The sequence below is a fragment of the Giraffa tippelskirchi genome, chromosome 5 (assembly GCF_054371585.1).
Source record: "Giraffa tippelskirchi isolate mGirTip1 chromosome 5, T2T-mGirTip1v1.2.pri, whole genome shotgun sequence".
Classification (NCBI taxonomy): domain Eukaryota; kingdom Metazoa; phylum Chordata; class Mammalia; order Artiodactyla; family Giraffidae; genus Giraffa; species Giraffa tippelskirchi.
Window position 1 is genome coordinate 81,986,169 of NC_137279.1, and position 25,516 is coordinate 82,011,684.

The 25,516-nt window shown below is 47.6% G+C and overlaps 1 protein-coding gene and 1 non-coding gene across 5 annotated transcripts in view; both read left to right on the forward strand.

Moving 5' to 3' along the window:
* Window positions 1–25,516, forward strand: part of FAM78B (family with sequence similarity 78 member B) — a 95,157-nt gene that overhangs the window by 61,455 nt on the left and 8,186 nt on the right. The window contains exons 1-2 of one of the 4 annotated variants that reach the window (XM_081491331.1): window positions 20,592–20,639; window positions 20,882–20,998. The exons of 1 other annotated variant lie outside the window; for it this stretch is intronic. Coding sequence is in view for 1 of the 3 variants with exons in the window: in XM_081491330.1 (XP_081347456.1) it covers window positions 20,572–20,639 (68 nt within the window). In the remaining 2 variants the exon portion in view is untranslated. Of the gene's footprint in view, window positions 1–2,564; window positions 2,598–20,570; window positions 20,640–20,881; window positions 20,999–25,516 lie in introns of those variants that run through there. 2 more of the 4 variants (XM_081491332.1, XM_081491330.1) reach the window with 2 other exon arrangements.
* TRNAG-ACC (transfer RNA glycine (anticodon ACC)) lies at window positions 12,741–12,813 on the forward strand. The gene has a single exon. It is a non-coding gene; the product is annotated as a tRNA-Gly (tRNA).

Here is a 25,516-nt window from a genome sequence, read left to right on the forward strand (position 1 = left end):
AATAACTCAGATCTCAGGAATATCTTCATTATTTGAATAAGTCCATCACACACCTAAATAAATGGCAGCCCTGTTCTGGGTACAAAGAACAACTGGACATAGACCCTGCCTCCAGGATGTTTCCACTCTGAAGGAGACAGGCATGTAGGTACATTGGGACACAGTGGGAGATGAGGTCACAACATGGAGAACTTTCGGAGCCTCATTACGGAGTCTGTTCTTCATTCTGTAGCTGACAGGGAGCCACTGAAGTGTTTTGAAAAGAGGAGTGGTTTGCTTAGTTTTTCATTTTCAAAAGGACTCTCAAAGGGGATTCTTAGGAAGATGGCTGACTTGGACTCATCCTGGAGGTCCCCAGCCTCCCTTGACCATGAGCACCACCTCCCCTTGCCTCCACCAGCTGGACCAGGTGCATCTGCCAGGCACTCATGCTACACTTGGACTTCTCCCTGTGACAGCGCTCATCCTCATGTAGGGTTGCCTGTTCTCCTGTCCTGTCCTCACTAGAACAGCAGGCACTAACTTATGTGTCTTTTTCTATCCCAGGGTCCAGCACAGAGCCTGGGACACTGCTGGTACTCACTCACTGTACACATATTTTTTTTTAACAAATATCAGATGGAATGATTGCAGTAGTACAAGAGAGACAAAATCAGGGTCTGGCTGAACTAGAGTCATGACAGCAGGAGGATGGAAAGAAGGAAAGGACTTGCAAGATGGTAGGCAGCCCTGTAGTGGTAAGTGCTCCCAGCAACCTGCAGAGCAGTGGGAGGATGCAGCAGCTTTCTGCCTCCTGTCCCTGTCCTGCTTTTCCCTTTTGTAAAGTGGGGTTTTAACACCTCCTCCCATAGATGTCATGGAGATGAAAAGAGTGGGTAACATGGCAGCTCACCGCCAGCCAGTGTGATTCGTGATGCTGGGCTTCCTGTTTCCTCTGTGTCATGGTCTCTGGACTCACAGGAGCTGAGCAAAGGAGAGGCACAGTTTGAAGTAGGTAAAAGTTCAGTTTTCTACCTGTTACTCCTCCCTCTGTGTTCAAGAGAGCAGCCACTGTCCTAGCAAGACCACATCAACCAAACGGACATCTCTGTCTCTCATAGGCCACTGGATTCTCTGGCCTGAACAGTCAGTCTTTTCTAAAAGATGACAGATCTACACCAAAATCAATTAAGAAACATCCCAGCCACTTTGATTGATGAATAAATGAATGAAAAAATGGCCTTTAGCCTGAGCTCTGTTATTTACTTTGATTCAGGGTACCCTCTCTGAACCTCAGTGTCTCAACCTCTAAATAGGCATTAGACTATGTTCTGCAGTTTGTTTCAAGGACTCAGTTAGCTAACACATGTGTGAGCACCTCAAAAATTCTAATGTGCATTAGAAATGCCTTTTTATATCATATATCATATTCCCCAATGGTACCCAACATACAGTGAGCACAGAGTGGGCCTTTGCCTGAATATTAAGAGCATAAATGATGTCTCTTTGGTTTACTTTACTGCCCTGCATCTTGTTACATAAAGAATCTGCATGCCAACAAGCATCCTCAGGGTGGTGACTCTTGGTACGGTAAGGGGTGTTACAGCTTATGATGGGCTGCCTCCCTTTGGCCTGTGTTTGCCCTTCTTTGGATTATACATTTGGATCCTGACACTGCTCCTGCCAGAGGTGGCATCTTCCCCCAGTTTCCCTATCTCACATGGCAGAGCTGACATTTCATAGCTGCTCTCATCCGTGTGCTGGCCCCACTCCCTTACTGCCCACCCCCAGCAGCCCCTCTGTACCAGGAAACACCAACTCATTTCTGTGCTGGGCTGTTCAAGGAAACACACTTGAGTGTGGGTGCACCAGGCTGTTCAAGGAAACACACTTGAGTATGAATGCACAGAGGCCAGCTAGAACAACACAGCAGGGCCAGAGCCTTTCTGAAGCAAGGACAGCAGGCCTGCCTGCTGGAGGAAATAAATGGGATTCTTGGATTCCTGGTGTCACATCAACAACCCAGGGCTTCGAGCCTCATTTGTTTTTGTCAGATTCCTCTTTTAAAATGCAAGTATGTTTTAAAATGCAAAACTCCTAATGGTCATTCACACCCTGATGAGAATGAATCTTGTTATATATTTAACTGCTAACATTTACAAAGCTCTCCTTGTGTTCTCTCACCACACATTTAATGTAATCTTCACAACTGTGATGGACCAATTAGCTCTGCTTCACAGCTGAGGAAACCAAAACTGGAGCGGTAAAGTCATCTGAACATATAGGTACAAATAAGAGAGATGGAATTTCAAATCCAGCTTCCTTCTTCCCCCTCCCCTACCCCTACTTGTCTCTTGTCTCCAAGGAAACCTGTTGCGGGGCAGGACCCTGATGGGGAAGGGCTGTGAGTCCAGAGCCCACAGAAGGGGAATCTTGTCTGAGGACAGCAAAGCGGTCCAGAGGCTCATCATGAGAGTCAGCTTGCTCATCTGCTGCCCACCCACCCACACCCACCCCCGCACCTGGACCAGGACAAGGCATGCAGGGTCTGGGGGCCAGTGACTATCTTCAGGCTCAATAACCATCAGGCAGGGCACAGCCAAGCCTGATTAATGATAGTAAGTTTCTGTAGTTTTATTTTTTAATTAGGAAGCATATTTTTAATCTCTCATCTCTCTAATTTAGCCAATTTAACAATGTACTTTGAGTGGACTTCCGAAGAATACAGTCTAATGGCTTCATGTCTCAGCTCTGGCACATATTAGTGACTTTGGTTAAATTACATAACCTCTCTGGGCCTCACTTTACACATCTATGAAACAGGGGTAACCTAGTCTGTGCTTTTTAGTATCATTGCAAAGATGAAATGAGGTGACTGTATAGAATTCTTAGCATCGGGCCTGGCATATAGGAAGTACTCCCAAAATTGTAGATGGTCCAGGGCCTTGTCAAATCCCCATCCTTCTTGATTTGAGGACAGGAGCTCAAAAAATATCTGCCTCTTGGAGTGACAGAACACCTACTGCATTTTAGCTGCTCCCTGAATGGTGAGCCATCTGCAGAGGAGTGGGGCATTAGTGTGTGCTCTGCTCTTCAGGGAAATCCACGAAATAACGTCTCCCTCAGGACTTTTCCTCAGGTATCTTATTGAGGCAGTGCCATGAGCGCTGAGGGCCGGGAGCTTGGTCTGACAACATTTAAAGGAGGATTATGAGGAAAAGTACCCTTTTGGGTTCCAGAGGTTTCTGTCCAAGGTAATTCAGATTGTTGACCTAAGTAAGAACTCTGGTTAGTGCTTAACAGACATAGAGAACAGATTGGTGGTTGCCAAGTTGGAGGGATGTGGGAGAGGAAATGGATTGGGAGTTTGGATTAGCAGATGCAAACTATTATATACAGGATGGGTAAATAACAAGGTCCTATTGTACAGCACAGGGAATATATAGTGTTGTTGAATATATTTAACATCTTGTAATAATTCAATGTCTTGTAATATATTCAATATCTTATAATAAACCATAATGGAAAAGAAAAAAATAAACTGGGTGAAGTGAGGTGAAGATTGGGCTTCAGTGGTAAGGTGGCTCAGTGGTAAAAGAATCCACCTGCTGATGCAGGAGACACAGGTTCGATCCCTAAGTCAAGAAGATCCCCTGGAGGAGGAAATGACAACCCACTCTAGTGTTCTTGACTGGAGAATCCTATGGACAGAGGAGCCTGGAGGGTCCTAGGCCATAGCCACAAAGAGTCAGACGTGACTTAGCGGCTGAGCACACACAGATGAGGTAAAGAACAAAAGAGAAGAAATAGGCTGGACTCCATAGAACCCTGCTTTGGGCTTGGGACTATATTTTCCCTCGACCTTTCTCTCTGTTTTGTGTCTATCCAGGAACTGGGGTTGTGATTATATTATGATTATAATAGAAATATAATAAATAAGGAAGCTAATCTCTAGTAATCTCTATTCTGGAGAAGGAATGACTAAGCTGAAATAGGATTGTAGACAGAACCAGTGGGGAGATGCTAACTGCTACTGCTAAGTCACCTCAGTCATGTCCGACTCTGTGCGACCCCATAGGTGGCAGCCCAGGAGGCTCCGCCGTCCCTGGGATTCTCCAGGCAAGAACACTGGAGTGGGTTGCCACACCCCAAGAATTTAGACAGAAGCAGCAACGCCAGAGAGACCTGGCTGCTTCTGGAAACAAGATTACAGAATATCACCAGGGAAGTTCATAGCACTGAGTAATGGTTCCTGATATTAATCAAGTCTCTGAGAACCTGGATCATGCAGTGTACTGAATTCAATTTATATTCTCTTAGGCAAAATCACTATGACCTGGATAGAAATTTAGCCAGAGAGCACTAAAAAATGGAAAGCCATAGGTAATGAATTAGCCTCTGGGAAACCAGGAGCCCTACTTTCTGGCTGGTTATATTTTAAATATTATAAGAAATTAGATAATTGAATATTTACCAAGTAGTTATTATGTATTAAGAACTGTACTTCGAATAACCTGCATTCACTTGATCCCCTCTAAAAGCCATGTGCGAGAGGCATCTGGGTTTCATAAGCACTTGACAATTTTCTGTTATAAAGACATATTCTGGGACCTTGTGGTTTGACTTTTCTCCCACTTTGGGTGGCCAAAAAGAAATGACAATTCCCAGTTATTTGTAACTAAAGGAAGAGACAGATTACATTTCCAGAACAAACTGTAGGTACATCAGAGACTGTACATGAACCACAGTCAGTGTGTCCTTGTTGGATGACAGCTATTCTAGCCTCTGTTACAAGTTGTCCTGGACTTGTCTGAGACTTCTAGTTTTCTGTCTGCGTTGATGAGATCATCATATCAGGCATCTTGACTTGACAACCAAGCTCTGAAAGCAGAGGCCCATTTACTGGGGTGCAGCGTACAAACATGAAACCCAGTATAGTCTTATCCTTCCTATTTCTGCTCATAAGTGCTGGAGAGAGACCTACTTTTAACAAACCATACTTTTGGGGTCTCCTAATACAGAAAGAGCAGATGCACTGAAAGGTGCATTCTTTGGACTGATCTCAGCCGCTTAAATCCCATGGTTGCTTGATCCAGGGGACATATGAAAGAGAAGGGTCAGGTCCAGACCAGCATTTTCAAGGTGGTCAGGAGACTCTTATCTACAGCAGTCCTATCAGTTGTCTTCACGAAGAGGCTTAATTCTTTCAACTCTCCAGATGTGCTCATCAAAGACACTCATCCTGGTCACTCAGTTTGGCACAGGTATGGCATCCTTCTTCATACTTGCTCAGCAGAGACCCTTAAGGTTTCTTGGTCATTCCTGTCGACACTTGTAGGGCACAGGACCTCCTGAAGCTTGATGGTATAGTGCCAGCCCAAGCTCACAACTGTAACTTTTTAATTCTCAGTATTGTAAGCAAAGAAGCTGGAGGCTCAGAGCTGGTGCCTGTCCCGGGCCATGCCATCCCATACCTTCTGCCTTGCTCCTCACAAGTCCAGGTGTGCTCAGTTTCCTGGAGCTCTGCCCAACAAGATAGCAGAAGTTGAATCTTTCATAGTTGAGGGCCACAGGCTCTACTTTCCCAAAGCAGAGGAGTCCCCAACTTTGTGGAATCTGAAGTGCCTGATGCCCACCTAGCCAGCAGCTAGTGTGCACAGGATGGGCTCAGAGCATCAGTGTCCAGCAGGCAAGAAAGGAGCAGGGAAGGTAACTGTTAGCTGGGATTTGGGTAGCCGCTCATGGGAGGAAAAGCCAGCCATTGCTCACCGCCTACCTTGGCCTCAGCCACAGGAGGAAAAGATAATGAATAACGTCCAAAACAGCAGAAGTAAGACAGCAGTTGCAGTCTCTTACTGCCTGACTCTTCAAAGATGCCCAGCTGTGCAGAGGAAGGATGTGAAGTCAGGATTTCATGATACTCAGGGTGAGGGCCAGAGACAAATCCTGCTCTTTTCCTTTTGAAGACAGCTCTTCATTGTCTCTTGATCCTAGGACTCCAGCCTGGTTTCCCTGGTGACTAGACTGGAGAAGGCAATGGCAACCCACTCCAGTATTCTTTCCTGGAGAATCCCAGGGATGGCAGAGCCTGGTGGGCTGCCGTCTATGGGGTCGCACAGAGTCGGACACAACTGTAGTGACTTAGCAGCAGCAGCAGCAGCAGCAGACTGGCTTCCAGAGGCAGACGTCAGGGTGCAGTAAGATGCAGAAAGACCTGCCATGATGGGTGTTCAGGACAGGAAGGCCAACTGGGTGAAAAGAGGATGAGAACACTGAAGCAGTCCTTTCTGATGACTTCAGGGCAGTCAGAGATATCCTTCTCCTTAGTCCTCATCTTGGATGATGAAACTGAACCAGCTAAGCAGCTAAGTAACCTGCCCTAGGTCTCATGGGAAGGACCTGTGGAACCAGGAATTAGATCTATCATGGAGTGACTTTTCCTTGTTTCCAAAGAAAATGCTGCCACTGAGCAGCCATCAGGAAGCTGAGTGCTTAAAGTTGCTTCTCTTGGAGAAGAGACAAGTATGCAATGATGTGCACAGGGGAGGCTGTTAGGGCTGGCCAGTGGTGTGAGCTTCTGGCCCACAGGTGGGAGTAGACCCACCTCACTGCCCCTGCCAGACCTGCCAATCTACCTGCTGACCAGTGACCAATCATCTCCAGCAGTCTCTCCTGGGTAACAAACAACAGGAACCAAAGGAAAGCTGGAGGTCCAAACTTGTATTCTTCCCACCAGTCAGAACAAGTCAGGAGGAAAACTTGCTGAGAGCAGCAGAGAGTCTCCTGGATGACTGGCAATTTGAGTTTCTTAGAGACATACACTCTGTTGGTACCAGACGTCATTTTAAGCTAAAAGGCTATGGTTATGTTGCATAGCTGATCTTCTTTATTTACTCTAACCCATAATCCAGAAGCTGCTCTAGATTGAATGTGGGCCGTTAAGCATTGCTGTGAGAACCACAGCTCAGTATTTTTAGGTGTTGTCATTGCCAGCTGGGGAATTACCTTTCTGTCTGCAGGTTGTGCATTTAGGATCTGATCATCTCTGTGCTTCTTCTAACCATCACCAGTCCTCAGGAGTCAGCACCTTGCCCCTCTCTGCCAGTGGAGTGTCTCCACCCACAAGGGTTCCCGATTCCCTCCTCTGCCCCAGCCCCAGAGGCCTTCTCTGGGGAGGGTCTGTGCCTCATTAACTGTATCTATCACTTGGGCAATGCACTTCCTGTTTCCCCCCGCCTCTGTCTTGGCTGGGTGACAAGAGGGATGACTGGGGGTGCGGGGGGGAGGGGCGCAGGGTCCCCGGGGGCTCAAGAGCTGTGGGGCAGAGGCAGGGAGTGAGGATTCTCTGCCAGGGCCTTGCCCAGCACTCTGTGCCTGGAGGCCCCAGCTGTACCTCTCCTACTGAAAATGCTCGTGGTAGCCTTCCTTCCCGTGAAGTCCCTACCTCCCATCTCCTGAGAGCTCCTCACAGCCCCTGCTGCCCAATCAGGAAGCTGTAAAGTGTGCCCATACCTTAGATGTGCCTGAACCTCGGGCCAGCATGGGGCCAGCCTCTGTGTGTGTTCTGACTCCTCCATCTCCACGAGCTCTCCTGCCTGCCTGGCCTGGCTCCGGGCCCACTGGCCGCTTGGACTGCCACCTCTACCTGCCTCTCTGGCTTTTATTTAAACCGTCCAGATGCCTCCGCATTACCCTGGTCTCACCTCTGCACTCCTCCACCCTAGTCCCTCCAGGCCTGGCCTGCCACCACAGAGGGGCTGAGTCAGAGGGAGAAGCCTGTGCACTGAGCTTACCACGCTCAAAGAAGAGGAAACTGCCACTACAGGGCCTGGCAAGCCCTCGGAGAATGGGAAAGCCTCCCGAGCCCCCAGTGTGCTGGCAGCCTTGCTCCTCCAGGGTCCCAAGGGCAGGTGCAGATGGACAGAGGTCCCCTGCCTAATGAGGAGGGCAAGCATCTTACCTACCAGCTCAGCCACCTCTGACTCACTAGCTTCTTGAGCTTGCGTTCTTATATATTGAATGGCTCTAACAATACCCACTGTGCAGAAGCATGGTTCTCAGTAGTAAGGGAAGAAGCATCTATAAAATGCTCTTCACCCTCTGGCATGTCACAGGTACATAAACCACAGTAATGAGTACCACTCATATTGCTGTCACTGCAACAGAAGCCTTGCCTTGTCCCTCCCATGTACTTCTCAGCTTCAGGTGGCCCCAACCATCCTCCTCTCCTCTCAGGGCTCCTCTCAGAATATGTGACCATTTCAATTCATAGCAGCATCCATATGAGGCCAGAATGTTCACTTCAGAAGAATTAAGGCACATTCTGCCCCTGTATCTACAGGACACTCCTGCCCCGTCAGCCTTCTAGCTAAAGTACAGACCGTTTGAAGCAGAAGGAAGTCTTCTCTGACAGAACACGACAGCAGGAATCCACAGACTCATTGCAGCCCCAGTGTAGCCTGGCCAAGGGCAGCAAATGCTGGGTCCACCTTGACTGGAAAATGCCTGCCACAGCCTTCTCATGGAGAACAGATGTCAGCATGGCACACACACCTCCGGGAGAGAGGCTCGCAGGCTGATCCCACAGGGAGCACAGCACATATCCTGCCTCTGTAATGGCGTGGTGGCCTTCCACTTCCATCCCCTCCTCCTGGCTGCAGCCTCACACTCCATCAGGATCAACTCGACTTTCATCCCCACCACCCCTGTTTGTTCATCATTTGCCACCATTTCTCTCTTGGATAGGGGCACTTCCCTAGGCACAGTCCCCCTCAAATGGCTTCTGCTGTGGGGCTGCATTCAGCGTTTGCTGTTTGAGATCAGCCCTGCTTCCCAACCTCCTGCTTCCCCTTCTTCTGCCGGCCCTCTGGCACTGTAAAACATGGACTCCAGAATACACACACACACACAGATTCACACTCCTCATGTGCCCCCCTCCCCTGTTCCCCACATCCACATCTGCCTCTCCCCTGTGCAGTCATTGATCCCCAGATACGCAGTCTCTTCCTTGCAGCCCTATTCTTCTATCATCAAGCCAATCAGGAGGCATCAAATCTTTCCTAAAAATCAATGCCTGCCTTACTTCCAGTGCCTAATCTACATGTGCTCATCCTCTCCCTTACTTTAAAAAAAAAAAAAAAAAAACAAATAAATAATAAAGCGCTCTTTCCCCATGACCCGCTTGCCTGCCATTGCCAGGGCCCTGAAAAGCTTCTGCTGATCAGGAATCTTTTATTCTGCAAAGAATTGCTCTGACACACTTTTCTCTCGTGAGTTTGTCCTCTGTTCATGTGGCACAGGTTTTTAGAGGCTGTACATGTGGGAAGGGCCAGGAAGATATTTGATAGCAAAGAGGGCAAGCCCTCTACTTTTAAAAGGGTTTTGTGAGCTCTGGGTCCCATAGGACCTGGCAGGGAGTGACATATCAACCTCTTTCCTTCTGCTTTTGGCCCAGGGGAAAAGGAAATAAAAAGCAACAGATGCCCCTCCCCCCCCCACACACACACCTGCATCAAGAATTCTTTTTAAAAAAAAAAATTATTGTATTGAAGTATAGTGGATCTTCCCAATGCAGGGATACAACCCTGGTCTCCCTCATTGCAGGCGGGTTCTTTACCAGTTGAGCCACCAGAGAAGCCCATAGTTGTTTTACAATGTTGTGTTAATTTCTACTGTATAGAGAAGTGATTCAGTCATACATATATATACATTGCTTCCCTGGTGGCTCAGATGGTGAAGAATCTGCCTGCAGTGCAGGAGATCCAGTTCAATCCCTGAGTCAGGAAGATTCCCTGGAGAAGGGAATGGCAACACACTCCAATATCCTTGCCTGGAGAATTCCATGAACAGAGGAGCCTGGCGGGCTACAATCCATGGGGTCGCAAAGAGCTGAACACAACTTAGTGAATAACACACATAAATTCTTTTTCATATTATTTTTCATTACAGTTTATTACAGGATATTGAATATAGTTCCCTGTGCTATGCAATAGGACCTTGTTTATCCATTCTATAAATACCAGTTTGCATCTGCTAAGCCCAAACTTCCAATCCATATCTTCCCCAACTCTTTCCCCCTTGACAACCACAAGTCTCTGTAGGACCCCTTTTCTTCTTGGTAAGAGTAGTAGGAAGGGCAGGGACTTAGAATAGCTGCTTGAAAATTAGAATTCATTATCAGCTGTGTATTCTCCCTGTTGTTCACAACCACCATTCATGACTAGACTTGAGACATGACTTGGCCATGTCTTCCCACAACCTCTTTCTGCCCAGTACTTTTTCTGGGTCATTTCTTACAAACTGATATGCCCCACTTTAAGGAACTGGACATGTATATTTAGCGAAACTTATAAAACCAGAAAACTAACAGTTGCTTATTTATATTACATAAAGAGTTTTCTGTTCCACAATGCTTCCCTGAGAGCCTCATTTAAGAAGTAGCTGCCCAATGCATTTGTTTCTTTACATACCCTTAACCACTGCTGAAGTTCCAACTGGATTTAAGAGTACAGGCTTGGGGCTCAGACAGGCGGAGGTGTAATTCTAGCCTGGCCACTTAGTGGCAAGTTAAAAGACCTCAAGATCCTATGTGCTCATGTGTAGAGTGGACATTGTTGAGAGTATTAAACAATTTCCTTATCACTTCACTCATCAGAAATGTGGTTTAGAATGGCATGTCTGAGAGACTCTTTTACTGTTTCACACAAAAAGAACCTGGCAGATGTGAGCAAATTTAAGAGACTATGTTTGGGATGGTTCGACCTAAGATAAAAACTCTGCTGTGCACACAAAATTCACTTTGGGGAGACCATGCCCATGGCTCCCAAGTGTCAGGACTGGAGTTTGGGGTGGGCAAGGCTGGCTTGTAACTAAGGGTCATGGAGTAAAGGAGAAGCCAGGTCTGCATCCTGATTGACAAGAACGGGCTAAGGAAGCCTGAAGCATGAAGGTAGAGAACCAGAATGGAATCCAAGGTGAAAGGTCTGCAGAAGAGAAGACAAGCAGGACTAACTGGAGGCAGGAGGGGAGTTGGGACCACTGACCACCTGGAGGGGTCCCTTTAAACAAAGCCCCCAGAGAGAGTATGGTCAGGACCATTAGGCAGGTCTGAGGGGCAGGCCAGCCCAGGACCCCCAGCTGGGGAGCAGGGCCATGGCCCCACCATCTAAAAGACAGTTTCCTGTGACTTTTTATCTCCTTCTCAGTGCCTGTCTCTTTTGGCACAGATAATTAGCACTGATGGTAGCTCATTAGCTAATTATTTCTGGTTGATATTTACCAAATGTATTACAGACAACTTGGACACGTCTTTCTGAGAGTCAAGTACTGGAAAATTCTTCAGAAAAAATAGATGCTTGATACATAAGGCTCCCATCCCTCTGTCTTTCAGAAAAATGATAGCTCAACTGTGTCAACAACAGAGTTCCTACGTTCTCCTCCATCTTGTCTCAGTGATGGCCATGAGGAGTGTGGTAGGAAACATACAGAATGTATATGTAGGCTCAAGACCTGTCTCCATCGCTTACTAACTATTGAACCTTCAGAAAAATGAGTTAGCCTTTTTGAGCTTCGGTTTCCCTGTCTATAAAGTGGAGCACATACTGTCTATTTCATAAGATTATCATGAGGATTAAACAAGATCCTTTACAAGAGGAGTATGTTTTGGGACCTCCCTGGTGGTCCACTGGTTAAGACTCTGTACTTCCAATGTAGGGGATGCAGGTTCGTTCCCCTGTCAGGGAACTGTGCTCTGCTTAGTCGCTCAGTCGTGTCCAACTCTTTGAGACCCCATGGACTGTAGCCCGCCAGGTTCCTCTGTCAATGGGGATTCTCCAGGCAAGAATACTGGAATGGGTTGCCATGCCCTCCTCCAAGGGATCTTCCCAACCCAGGGATCGAACCCAGGTCTCCTGCATTGCAGGTGGACTCATTACCATCTGAACCACTAGGGAAGCCCAAGAATACTGGAATGGGTAGTCTATGCCTTCTCCAGGGGATCTTCCCGAACCAGGAACTGAACCGGGGTCACGGAACTAAGATCCCACAAACTACGTGACACGGCCAAGAAAAAGCTAAGTATGCTGTGAAAAGTAGAATGCTAAGCCAATATTTGTTGGGCTTCCCAGGTGGCGCTAGTGGTAAAGAACCCACTTGCCAATGCAGGAGACATGAGATGTGGGTTTTAATCCCTGAGTGCGGAAGATCATCTGTAGGAGGGCATAGCAACCCATTCCAGTATTCCTGCCTAGAGAATCCCATGGACAGAGGAGCATGGCAGGCTACTGTCCATGGGATCACTAAGAGTCAGACACAACTGAAGCGACTTAGTACAGCACAAGCCAGTATTTGGCTGTGGTTGTTTTCCCTTTCAGTCATCAAATATTGTGGAGCATTTCCGTGGCAGCAGGAGGTGACAGGGCCACAAGGAATCATTCTTGAGACCCCACCTCCCCGTACCAACCTGAGCAGACAGACCTGGGGCAATTGTCAAGGCCACCACCTCCCCTCCAGCCTCGTCCTCCCTTGTTTTTTGCCCAACGTCTGTTCAGGTGATACAGAAATTACTTCTTCTACCTTTTCTGCCTACCCCACACATCAAGGCCCTTGCTCACACTGCTTCCTCTTCTTCCACCCATTCTTTCTCCTGATTCTGCTCAGGAGGCAGCTGGCCTGTATTCAAATCCTACATTACCCTAAGACTAGTTTCTTCACCTCCCCAAACCTCAGTTTTTCCCATTTAAAATGGAGACAAGGCTGGGACTTCCCTGGTGGTCCAGTGGCTAAGACTTCACACTACCAATGTAGGGATCCCAGGTTTGATTCCTGGTCAGGGAACTAGATCCCACATGCTATAACCACAGATTCTGCATGAGACAACTAATATATAGAGCAAACAAACAAATAAATAAATGCAAGTATTAAAAAATAAATAAAAGGGGGACAAGGCTGCTGCTGTTAAGTCGCTTCAGTCATGTCCAATTCTGCGACCCCATAGACGGCAGCCCACCAGGCTCCTCTGTCCCTGGGATTCTCCAGGCAAGAACACTGGAGTGGGTTGCCATTTTCTTCTCCCAGGGGACAAGGCTAGTTCCAGCCTTACTGGGTGACTGTGAAGATTAATCAGATAATACATGTGAAGGGCCATGAACAATGCCCACATAGAGCAGGTGCTGCATCAGCGTTGGCAGTCGTTATTGCCACCACCATCCTCTCTCCAGAAAAAGCACTCCTTCTCCCATGATGATGTGTCTCCGTCCCCAAATATACCACATTGTGTTGAAGTGGTCTGCCTCTAAGTCCTCCCCAAATAATGTTGACATTCTCTGAGGACAGGGACCCTGTCTTATGAGTCTTGATGTTCTCTGTACCCAGACAGAGCCAGGCACATGGTACAGGTTCAAGAAATCATGGAACTGATTTCAAATATCCCTGTAGTGGTTTTTCTTTTTTCTTTAATACCATTTTTTATTATACAAGTAATTCATACACAAGCATATAAGGCAGAAAATAAAATCACCCTCAACACCACTCTCAGAAATAGCATGACATTTCAGTGTACACTCTAGATGACTTCTGTCCTGTCTAATGGCATCTGAGCTTCGGGTCTGGAATGAAGACTCTATAGTTGGGTGGGACTTCAGTGTAACTTCTTTCCACAATTTATCTAATTAGGTGTGCAAGCAGGATGCTGCTAAAAGGAATTTGTCAAACTTCCCTGCCTCCTATCCATTTGATCATGATTTTCTTTTAACTGAAGTATAATTTGACCTACTACACTATGTTAATTCCAGGTGTACAACATAGTGATTCAATATCTCTATACATTACAAAATGACCACCACAATGTCTAGTTACCATCTGTCATCATGGGGTGGTTTTTCTTTACTATCGATTTTGACTGGAACAACATTCCTTTCAGTGGAGCTAGTCATAGCCATAGAAGGATGGACTTAACCTATGATCTTGTATGGCTCTGACTCCGTTGTCATCATCAAAGTGGTCAGCTTCTGGCACCTGCTTCTCCTGATGACCTTTACTTTTTCAGCCTGTCTTCATGTTGCATGAGGGTCAGTTTCAGTGGCTCTGGAATGTGGTCTGTCTGTTTAGGGCCAGGGTTTGTGAACGAGCAGATGGTTATCATGGTCCTGGCTTGGAAAATGAAGATTTACCCCCACAGATGTATGCTCAAGAGCCCTGAAAAGTGATACACACAGGACAGGGCTTCCTGTTTCCCAGTTTTCATGCTGACCTCTTTCAACCCACATGAGAGCATCAGGTCAGAAAGTGGACACTGAGAAGAATTGTAGGCCTGGGCAGGACAGGGCGAGTGTTGTATAACTGACCTTGATGTGAACCTTTGTGTTACAGAAGAGCTGCTTCTGCAAGAGGCTGTTACCAGCTTCCTACCTGGCCTTCCCTTCCTCCTCTGCTGTTCAGCTTTATCATTGCCGCCAAGAGGACGAAGAGCCCCAGTGTGGCCCAGGGGCAGTGTAAGCTGAGACTCACAGAGTCCATGCAGCGTTTTTGGCCACACAGCTCCAGACCATGAGGGAAAGCTGCTACTTAACCCCCACTGCAGTTATGTTCACAGAACCCCTGCCTCCCAGAGAGAGCTCCCTCCTGCTGAGCCCAAGGGATAGATGTGAAATCCCAACTCCCGCAGATACCTGGAGCCAGGGCTACCCCATCCCACAGGGTCATGACAACACAGGAGCTCGCTTCTACTTCCTGGTTTGTTCCCCAGCTCTCAGGGCCCCTGCACAGGACCCAATCAGGAGGCAGCATGTACCCCTTCTGGGAGCTTCAAAACAGACCATCCTTCAAGACTGCTCCTATGAAATCTTAAATTCAAATACTCACTCTCAGGTCTTCCCCTGGACTCATCTTCCATCTCACAGGCCCTCTGCTTTCTCCCTGCCTCCTCACCTCCCAGGCACATTATCATCATCACTCCTTTTGCAACACTCTCCATTCTCTTGCCTCTTCTGCAGACGTTCACCCTTCCACAAATTCATGAAATAACACCATGAGCCAGATTCTGGCAGGTGCTGAGTCTATAACAGTCATCAGAGTCTACATGTCCTAGTCAAACATGAAGAGACAGAGATTAAGCCATAAACGCATTCACACATATGTAATTGTAAACAGTGATATGTTCTATGAATCTGGGTTCACTAAGAGACCTAGTTTAGTCCTGTGATCACGTGCAGACCAGAGAAGATCCAAGAGGAAGTAATACTTGCACTGACAGCTAAGATTATTCAGTTATCCACATTAACAGTGGGAAAAGTGCTTTCTCAACAGCATGTGCCAAGGCCCTGAGTTAGAAAAAAGAAGGCATGTTTCAGAACTATAATGGAAGCTGGTGGGGCTGGAGAGCTGAGAGCATAGGGAGTATAGTGTGAGATGAAGCTGGGGAGAGAGTCAGAGACCATATTAGGTAAGGCCTTATGGAGCAAGTTAGGGCTCTGTGGTTTATTCTACCTGTGATAGGAAGCCTTTGAAGTGTCGTAAACTGGGGAGGCCACCAGCCCAGCAAAACTCAAACACAAGATTAATCCAGCATCTGCTTCCTGTGCCCATACATCTGGGAAGAAGTCACACAGCCCTCTGGAAGTCAGGTGGGCTAGACTAATCAAGCAGCCCTTCACGTTCAGAGGGTGGAAATGACTTGGCTGTAGCTGAAAGTTACTTGGTGAAGCCTAGAAGTTGTAATGAACATAAAACCTAGCATTTCACTCACTTCTCATGTAACTCACATGGTGGATCCACAAGAGGGTGTTATCATCTCCATTCTACAGCTCAGACAACTGAGGCCTAGGAGAGTGTGACTCATGAGAGTCAAGCCGCTGCGTGACAGCTGGGAATGTGGACCTGGAGCTTCTGCCTCCCAGTGTTTTTTCTGCCCCACCCAGCAGGGTCTGCAGAAGAAAGAAAATTCCCTTGGAAAGAGTGAAGTGGAACATGGTGGGACTACAGGCCATGCAGGTGTGATGCTGTTTTTCCTTCTGAATCCACAGTAGCTCCCACATGGCTTTGATGGGCTCTCAAATAAAGGAAGAGTCATAAAGCTCCTGCTTTCAACTGACCCTCTAAAAAGCATGAGGTTTCAGAGGCCTCTGTTGAAAGCTGGCTCCCCTCCTGGCTCTCAGGCTGACACCAGAATCATCAGAGCAGAGATGATCCATCCAAGGGAAAGAGCCAGTCCCCTGAGTGTTTGATGGAGGTGATCAACGGCTTGAACAGAACTGGCTCAAAGTGTGTAAGCCTGGACTTCACATTGAGGAAGGCTGACTCCTGAGCCATCTTCCCCAGGGTGCAGAAGGAAACAGTGGCAGACGCAGGTGCTCCCTGAATCAGTTGCATCTCCATCCTCTAATAATGAACTATCTGAAAAGGAAATTAGGAAAACAGTCCCATTTACAGTAGCATCAAGAATACAGTACTAAGAACAAGTGTCCTCTGCCATTCCCAACACCCCCAAAATGTTCTCTGAGCAGCACTCCTCACCTTCCTCCTTCCCTCTCGCATCCAGTCACCATACCCACTGGGAGCCAGACTACAGCCAGCTTTGGTTCCCTCCCCCACATTGCCTTGGACACAGAAGGACTTCAAAAATTACATGTTAAAGGAATTAAACAATCAATGAGCAAAGCAGTGTCAATAAATACAGTTGTCCCTCAGTATTCACAGGATATTGGTTGCAGGACCCCCAGAGTATGCCAGAATCTGGGAATGCCCAAGTCCATTATATAAAATGGCATAGTATTTGCATATACCCTACACACATTCTCCCATATACTTTATTTTTTTAATTTTTTTGGCCGCACTCCATGGCATGTGGAATCTTAGTTCCCTGACTAGGGATCGAACCTGTGTCCCCTACATTGGAAGCATGGAGTCTTAACCACTGGACTACCAGGAAAGTCTTCCCATATACTTTAAATCATCTCTAGATTACTTATGCCTAGGTATAATACCTAACACAATATAAATGTGTAAATAGTTGTAAATACAATGTAAGTGCTATGTAAGTAGTTGGCAGGAGGAGAAGGGGACCACTGAGGATGAGATGGTTGGATGGCATCACCGACTCAACGGATATGAGTTTGAGCAAGCTTCAGGAGATGGTTAAGGACAGGGAAGCCTGGCATGCTGCAGTCCATGGGGTTGCAAAGAGTCAGACATGACTGATGAACAACAACAGTGGCAAATCTAAGTTTGCTTCTTAGAACTTTCTGAAATTTTTTTCCCAATATTTTCAATCCACTATTGGTTGAATCTGTGGATGCAGAACATTTGGATGCCGAGGGCCCATTGTAGCGTAACTTCTTAAAATTGGAAACACTATACGGTCATGTAGGAGGCACACCATGCTCTTTCCCATGTTAGGGGAAAGAGCACAGCCTTGAGGCATCTCTCTTGGGCTAAATCTCAGCTCTGCAGTTACTAGCCAGGAGAATGTAGACAGGTTACCAATTTCTGTCAATCTAAGTTGCTGCATTTCTAAGTCAGGGCTTTGCTGTCCTTCACAAGGACAGTTATGAAGCCTGGACGAGTTGACCAAGGACCTAGCATGCTGCCTGAAGCATAGGAGGTGCTCAAGAAAAAGTATTTTTCTCTGTCTCTGAAGAGCCAAGTGCTTGAATACGGGCCATGGAGAGAACTGCTTGGGTGTGAATCCTAGCTCCGTGGTTACCAGTCACGTGATCCTTGGCACCTCTTAATCTTTCTGCATCTGTTTCCCCCTTTGCAAAATAGGATGGCAATAATATTGGGTTGGCCAGAAAGTTTGTTTGGGTTTTTCCATCACATTTAACAGAAAAGCCCAAACGAACTTTTTGGTCAACCCAATAGAAAGCACCTGCTAGTGATATAGATGCAATGAGGACACGTGGGTGAAGCACTTACCTCCACTGGAGCCCAGAGGGACATCCCACCTGGACATGCCACACTGGGAACACACTAAGATGCCCACGAGAAGCCCTCTGTGCCTGCATATGTGCAGATCTCAGCTCCCTGCACACAGGTGCTCCTTCCATGTGATAAGCAGGCACCTGTCTAAGGAATCCTCTTCATGGCTCTGTCACCAGAACACACACTGAGCTGCCAGCATCCTCATGGTCTTCCCCCAGCTTAGCTGCTGCCAGTAACTCCCCACATCTGCTGCCCTGCTCGGCCTGTGGTGAAATGTGGCCTGGTATGAACACACAGTGGAAAGCTAATGAAAACAGTCAACTATGATTTTCAAAGCCTGTGAGGCTACAGGACTCCACCTCCATCCTCAGCCTGGTCCCTTCTGCGTCTCTGTGTCTGCCTCTCTCCTCGGCTGAGCCTGGTGAACTTGACCCTTCCCTCTGCCTCCTTTGCCACTGAAAGTGGAAGGAAGTCGCACAGTCATGTCCAACTCTTTGAGATCCCATGGATTGCAGCCTGCCAGGCTCCTCTGTCCATGGACTTCTCCAGGCAAGAGTACTGGAGTGGGTTGCCATTTCCTTCTCCAGGGGATCTTCCTGACCCAGGGATTGAACCTAGGTCTCCTGCATTGCAGGCAGATTCTTTACCAACTCAGCTACTAATAGTACCTTGGCCATTATTTGGCAGAATATAGGAGCTCCCTGAAGAAGCAGTGGAAGGATTTGGCAGCTGGGAGAAGGGGAACAGACATATCCATATTCTGCCAATGTGGCTCGCAGTTGCACCTGGCCCAGTACTTGGGAGAAAGGACTGGTCCCAGCAGCCAGCCAGCAGCAGCCAGCAGTATTGTCCTTCTGCCATCATGCCTCCCCTGGGAACCTGCAGTATCAGCTATAGTGTCACCTGTACAGAGAACTAGTGTTTGAGGGCTACTCAAGCAATCAAGTTAGGGAACGGTGGTCAATACCTTTGGTTCCAGGCAAAAGGTGGGCACAGGTGCTACAGAGTTAGGTTCACACCAGCTCGGCCACCTACTTGCTTTGTGACTTTGCCAAGTGATTTAACTTCAATTCCCTTAAGTGGGGAGAAAAAAGGTGGAAGGAGTAGCAGTGCTTCCTTTGAAGCTGATGTATCAGGCATTTAGTAGATTTGCTTGGCACACAGTAAGCCTCCAGCTCTTATGAGTAATAGTGGTATTAATAATACCTGACTTCTGAGATTCTCCCCTCTGTCTGCCTTGATCTTCTCAACCTTGTCAGCATGGCTATTTTGCTCAATCTGATTATCCTGGTCTTGTTCTTGCTCCAATTAATGTATTTTTAACTTTGACTTTGTTTCCCAACTTCCAGACTTTAGCCTCCTCTAGACCACTGAGGCCAAGGAGCCCACCCCCCAAAACCCTGCATTGACCCCCCCACCCCTGGTACCCAAATCCTTGGGCCGCTCTTGAGCCCCAGCCTTGGCTCAGTGACACAGACCAGAGTCTGTTAGCCTTTCTACCTGCCTCCCTAACTCTAGTCCCCTAAAGCATCCAGAGCTCTGTGGGATGTTCCTCAGGGCCAGCTGATGAGGCAGGCAAGAGTGCAACATTTCCTCTTCCCCAGGCTGGGATCAATGAACCTTGAGCAGCTCTGGTCCAAGGAGCTAGGTTTAAACAAGATGGCAAGCAGACATGTCCAGATCATGGTCATTTCTCACTTGGTCCCTGAGACCTCTGTAACCAGAAGCAGGAGAAAGGTCAGGATGCTCCCTGACACCAGAGGATGGGTGGCGCCCCTGCAAGCCTGCACAGAGACTTGTGCCCAGGAGTCCTGCTCTGGCTCATTCATTCACTCAGATGGTAAATATCTGGTGACTTCCTGTTCATCTTGGGGAAGATTTGGCAATTGTGTCATTACCCATATCTCCTTGATCTTGAAGAATTTTTCCCCTTAAGAGTCCTCAGATTAGATGGAAATCTAGAAATCACAATAGCTGCTGTCCAGGCCAACAGATAGGAAGACTTCTGAGTTCTGACCTCAGCCCCCTCCATGTTAGGTGCAGATGACAGACTGGGGTGGCAGAGTGTCTGTCTCCTCTCTGGGCTGCCCAGGGCTCCCAGCCAACCTTCCTCTTATTGCCTTCATCATACATATGCGCCACCATCAGATTCAGCCCCCAGAAAACTAGCTGTATCTGTATAAATAACAGTTAAAGCTGCATATATTCTGGGGTAAAAGAGTCAATGAGACTGCAGAGCACGCAGGGCCAGATGGTGTCAGCTCACTGAGATGGAGTAAATGGGAGGACCTCAACATGTCCACCCCCAGGATCAACAGAAGATTCCATACTAGGAATCCTACTAGAATAACAAAAAAAAAAGAAAGCGAACCACACCTCCTCCCAGTCAGGAACAAGAAACAAGAGGAAAAATGCAAAGAAAGAAAGAGATTGGGTATTCACATTGTCAAAGGCCTTTTATCATCACAAAGCTCGCAGAATCTAGGCCCTATTGGGAACTATAGGGGAGGCCTGGCTTGGGGCTGGGAACCAGGCCATGTGAAGGCAGGTATGGGGTCTGCTTCCACCACCAAGGCACAGGTTAGAAGCCTGACAACTGGCAAGTCAGAGACACCCATCAGGGCTCAAGAATTCAGTGGCTCCCTAGCTACAGGTAGTATAGGAACCTCAGTCAGGATGATGTCAGATTCTGGAATGGAGTGTGAATGGGGACCCTGGACCAGGGTGGACCAAGGGAAGCCACAGTAAGTCCCCAGTGTTCTTGGATCTCAGGGAGAACTATTTGTGTGGGATCTTGTATTCTGGGACAGTGCTCTTCCCTGTCCTTGGGGAGTACCCACGACATTTCTCTTCTGAAACCAGAGCTTCTTCCTCTGTGGCCCTGAAAACCCCACTGGCCATCAGCACGAGGACTGAGGTCTTTGGTCAAAGAGTATAGGAGCTGAACATGGCCTTGTTCATGAGGCTGTTTGTTTCATTCTCTCAGTTTTATAGATGAAGAAATTGAGGATGAAAGGGCTGGTATTGGAGAAGGAGCCCCACAAGTCATCCCAGAAGAGCATGAGAGTGTAGTCTCTCACCAGGCTAGTAGCTTCCAAAAGAGGTATTTTAAAATTAAAAACTCTTCTCCCATGAAATTGTATACAAAATTTGAGAGCATTGGTGTCCTTGGTCCTCTGTGTTAACCACAAAGTCTGACTCAATGTTAAGAAGAAAGTTCGATTCAGTTCAGTTGCTCAGTCATGTCCAACACTTTGCAACCCCATAGACTGCAGCACACTAGGCTTCCCTGTCCATCACCAGCTCCTGGAGCTGTCTCAAACTCATGTGCATCGAGTTGGTGATGCCATCCAATCATCTCATCCTCTGTCGTCCCCTTCTCCTGCCTTCAATCTTTCACAGCATCAGGGTCTTTTCCAATGAGTCAGTTCTTCTCATCAGGTGGCCACAGTATTGGAGTTTCAGCATCAGCATCAGTCCTTCCAATGAATATTTAGGGTTGATTTCCTTGAGAATTGACTGATTTCATCTCCTTGCTGTCCCAGGGACTCTCAAGAGTCTTTTTAAACACCACAGTTCAAAAGCATCAATTCTTCAGCATTCAGCTTTCCCTGATAGCTCAGTTGGTAAAGAATCCACCTGCAATGCAGGAGACCCCAGTTTGATTCCTGTGTTGGGAAGATCTGCTGGAGAAGGGATAGGTTACCCACTCCAGTATTCTTGGGCTTCCCTCGTGGCTCAGCTGGTAAAGCATCCGCCTGCAATGCGGGGGACCTGGGTTCGATCTCTGGGTTGGGAAAATCCGCTGGAGAAGGGAAAGGCTACCCACTCCAGTATTCTGGCCTGGAGAATTCCAAAGGGGGTTGCAAAGAGTCAGACATGACTGAGCGACTTTCACAGCTTTCTTTATGGTCCAACTCTCACATCCATACATGACTACTGGAAAAACCATAGCTGGGATGGAGGGGATATACTCAGGTACCCACATCACCTGCATAAAAGGAGGAAATACCTCTTACCCTTTGAGGATGCTTGGGTCTCAGCCAGTCAACATTCTCCCTAAATGAGCAGTGTCTGTATTAACAGTTCCCATTCATGAAGCACCTACTCTGTGCCGGGCACTAAAGAGATTGCTTTGCAAAGCTTTCTCATTTATTTCTAAAAGCAACCTATGAGATAGGTTTTATTATTATTCCCATCCTTGTTGGAAACTGAAAACCCAAGAAGCCTGGCTGTTTGCCCAAGACTGTGTGGTGCTTCAGGAAGTACTGTCCAGAGCTACACATAGGTCAGTGTCAGCCCCACCTGCTGCCTCCCCATGTCACCTCCAGTCACCACTCAGCTGCCCAGCTCAATTCATCTTACATTATGTTGCCACTCCTCTTCCTCTTTTTTCTCCCGAAATGCTTCATGCTCATGATATGCAATCCTGTGAAACATCTCATCACTTTTGATTACAGAATAGATACACATTAATTATTTTTTATATAAGTCCAGTGACCCAGTGTTAGTCATTCAGTCATGCCCAACTCTTCGCGACCCATGGACTGCAGCCTGCCAGACACTTCTGTCCATGGCATTTTCCAGGCAAGGATACTGGAATGGGTTACCATTTCCTTCTCCAGGGGATCTTGCCAACCCAGGGATCAAACCCAGGTCTCCTGCACTGCAGGCAGATTCTTTAAAAACTGAGCTACAGGGGAGCTCCCTTTTATATGAGAAGACATACAAAATAAAAATAAAAGGGAATACCCATAATCTTATCATCATACTTTTAACATTTTGATGGTCTCCACCCAACATGTCTTTTTTAAATTTTAACTAAGATTCTACCTGTAGTAGCAGAATTCCAAAATAAGAAAAAAACACATGTCCACTTTCCCTCTTCTTTTGTCCACTGTCTGTCTGCTTCAAGGGATGCCATGCCTGGATTGTGCACCCCACCACCTGTCTCCTATGGCTTTTCCCACCACCTGGGGGGGGGGAGGGGGGCCTGTGGGCAGCGCTGACTGTCAGAAGGAGGGCACTCAGCACCAAGCCAGAAGCCCCAGGACATTTGTCCCACTGTGTCTTCATCCAATCCCTTTGCATTCCTTTGGCTATTGTATCAGGCCTGTCCCCCTGGTCTCTTGAAGAGCCTTCCTCATCTCATCCCCTCTGCTGCCCTCTAGAACTAACCTCATTAGCCTGCTTTGCCTCTTCTACAGGAAATACTCAGCCCCTTCATTGCAGCAGCTTGAAGGAAGTTCTTGCTCTGGGCTCATCCCTGGAGAAGCAGCATCCCCGTCTTTAAGATGCTCAGGTTTAGTGGGGAGACAAGCATGGGGACAGCATGGGGACAGGCAGATGCAGCACACTGAAGTTCATACGCTGTTGGGCAGCCCCTCTCAGGAGGTGAATTGTAACTGCAAATTGAGGATGAAAAGGAGTCAAGCATTGAAAGAACTAGAAGAAAGCTCTGGGCAAAGAGAACAGCAAGTCCCAAGGCCCAGAGGTGGGAAGGGGTCTTGTTCCAGAATGAAGACGGCCAGTGTTGATGAAGTATAAGGAGCTGGGGGAGGCAGTGGAGATGAGGCTGGAGAACTGACAGGGGGGCAAATAATGCATTGTGAATGTTAAGTGCAAGAGAAACCATCGTAGGAGTTTTCAGAGAAGTGAAGAATGACCTGACTTACGTTTCTTAAAAACCACGTTTGTGGCTTGTGGGGGTAGAGCAAGCTTAGATCTGGGGCCCAGCAAGGAGGTCATTGCAGCATTCCAGTGAGAGGAGGAATGATGAGGGGCAGGATGGGGGCCACGCACATAGAGAGAAAAGGTGAATTCTGGTCTCCAACTCATCAGGAGGTGTGGTCTGTCACCTCAGGCTGGCTGTGAGCTCTTTGAAGGTGGATACAGACCCTCGTGTGCCAGTGCCTGGCCAGCTCTGTAAGGGACATAGCTCCTCATTCCCACCCCACAGGCGTGCGTGAGGATGCTCCATGGGTAAAGCTACCCCGGCCTGCAGCTCGCTCTCGCTCTGTGGGGAAAGGACTTTGCTCCAAGAAACTCAGAACTGGAGTCAGAGACAAACCATCCTCAGACACGACCCACAAAACTGGCCACTGATCCACGACCTCAGGGCTGTCGAATAAGACAGCCCAGCAGAGGCCTCCGAGACAGGGCCTTCGAGAGAGTAACTGACCTCCAAGTAGTGAAGGATAAGTACATGCTAAGAAGGTGTCTCCAGTGGTAGAGAAACCCAGTCTAAACAGAATATGAGGGTGACCAACAAAAGAAGCCTTTCACTTAAACATGGAGTCTTGCCCAACACTGATGACTCTTTAAAAACACTGGAAATTGTCTTTTCTGCTGTGGGTGAAAAAATGCCTCCCTGTGTGCCAGAAAGAAAAGGACGTGGTCAGGAAGGAAGGGAGAGGAGGGGGAGGTGGGAGGGTGATATTTACAGGCTTCTCAAGAGTCTGACATAAACAGAGCAGAATGAGGAAAAACCTAATTTTAAAACTTGCTCTGTAATCATGGTGCAGACCATCTGAGAATCAGTACGTGTGCCAGCACCCAGGCTGGGACTGATGCCTAAGTGCTGAGGGGCCATGGACTTCATAACTCCCCTGGGTGACACAGGGTGTTGGCTTCACCGCCCCGCCCCAGCCCTCTCCCAGCCGTGAGCCTTGTCCCCACCGACTCTTTCCAAAGGGGCATATCTCCATCCTCTCCCTCTCAACCTCCCCACCTGCCTTGAACTGCTGCTTCCAGAGCCTCTTCTGCAGTGGGTTGTGGGGCGGAAAGATGCTGGGTGCTGCATCTGCCAGAAGTGATGCAGAGCAGGAGGTTTCCTGGGACATGGGCACAGGGCTCTTAACACAGTTGGGAGAAGAGAAGCTGAATTCTCAGAAAACCTGGCGTGCTCTTTAAACTCTCCACATTCCTGACTGGTAACTCCATAGGTTCAAACCATGACATAAAGAAACAAAGTAGGGGCCTCTTTTCCACCATCTAAATGCAGTGAAGTTTACACAGCGGTCAGACTTCCTTTAAGAGCAGGCTTGTCATGGTGGTTAGGCCACAGACTCTCAGAACAGGGCCTGTGACATGACCAGGACTGAGAATCAGTGGTGGAACTTGTTCTCTGCCATGTCTACTCTAACCGTTTAGTTGCTGGACAGAACCAGAGCCCAAGGAAGAACCTGGATAGCCTGGGAGGGCACTCTCAGGGAGAGAGGAGTCAGTTTAGTAATTGTTCCAAAGATGTTTTAATATTTTAACAAGGGGTATGCTGATAGCAGTGTGTGCCAGCCATTATCATCCATGACTGTTATTATTTTTCAGAGCCTTTGGAGCACTCATTTAATACTAGAGAGTCAGTATAGGAAATTTAGAATAAGATCTTGTGTTTGCAACTCAATTCTGCCCAGCACTAGCTGTATGACCTTGAGCAGGTTTCTTATTATTATAATGGACAGTGGAATGATGTCCTCATGCAATGCTCCATGCAATCGATGTAAGAGGTAGATGCATGCTATTTCCAAGAGTTAAGACTAAATGGATGTGAATAAAACTCACATACCTAGAGAAAATTCAGAATTGGAACTTTCCATGGTTCCAGAGTTGTGGATAGAGATCT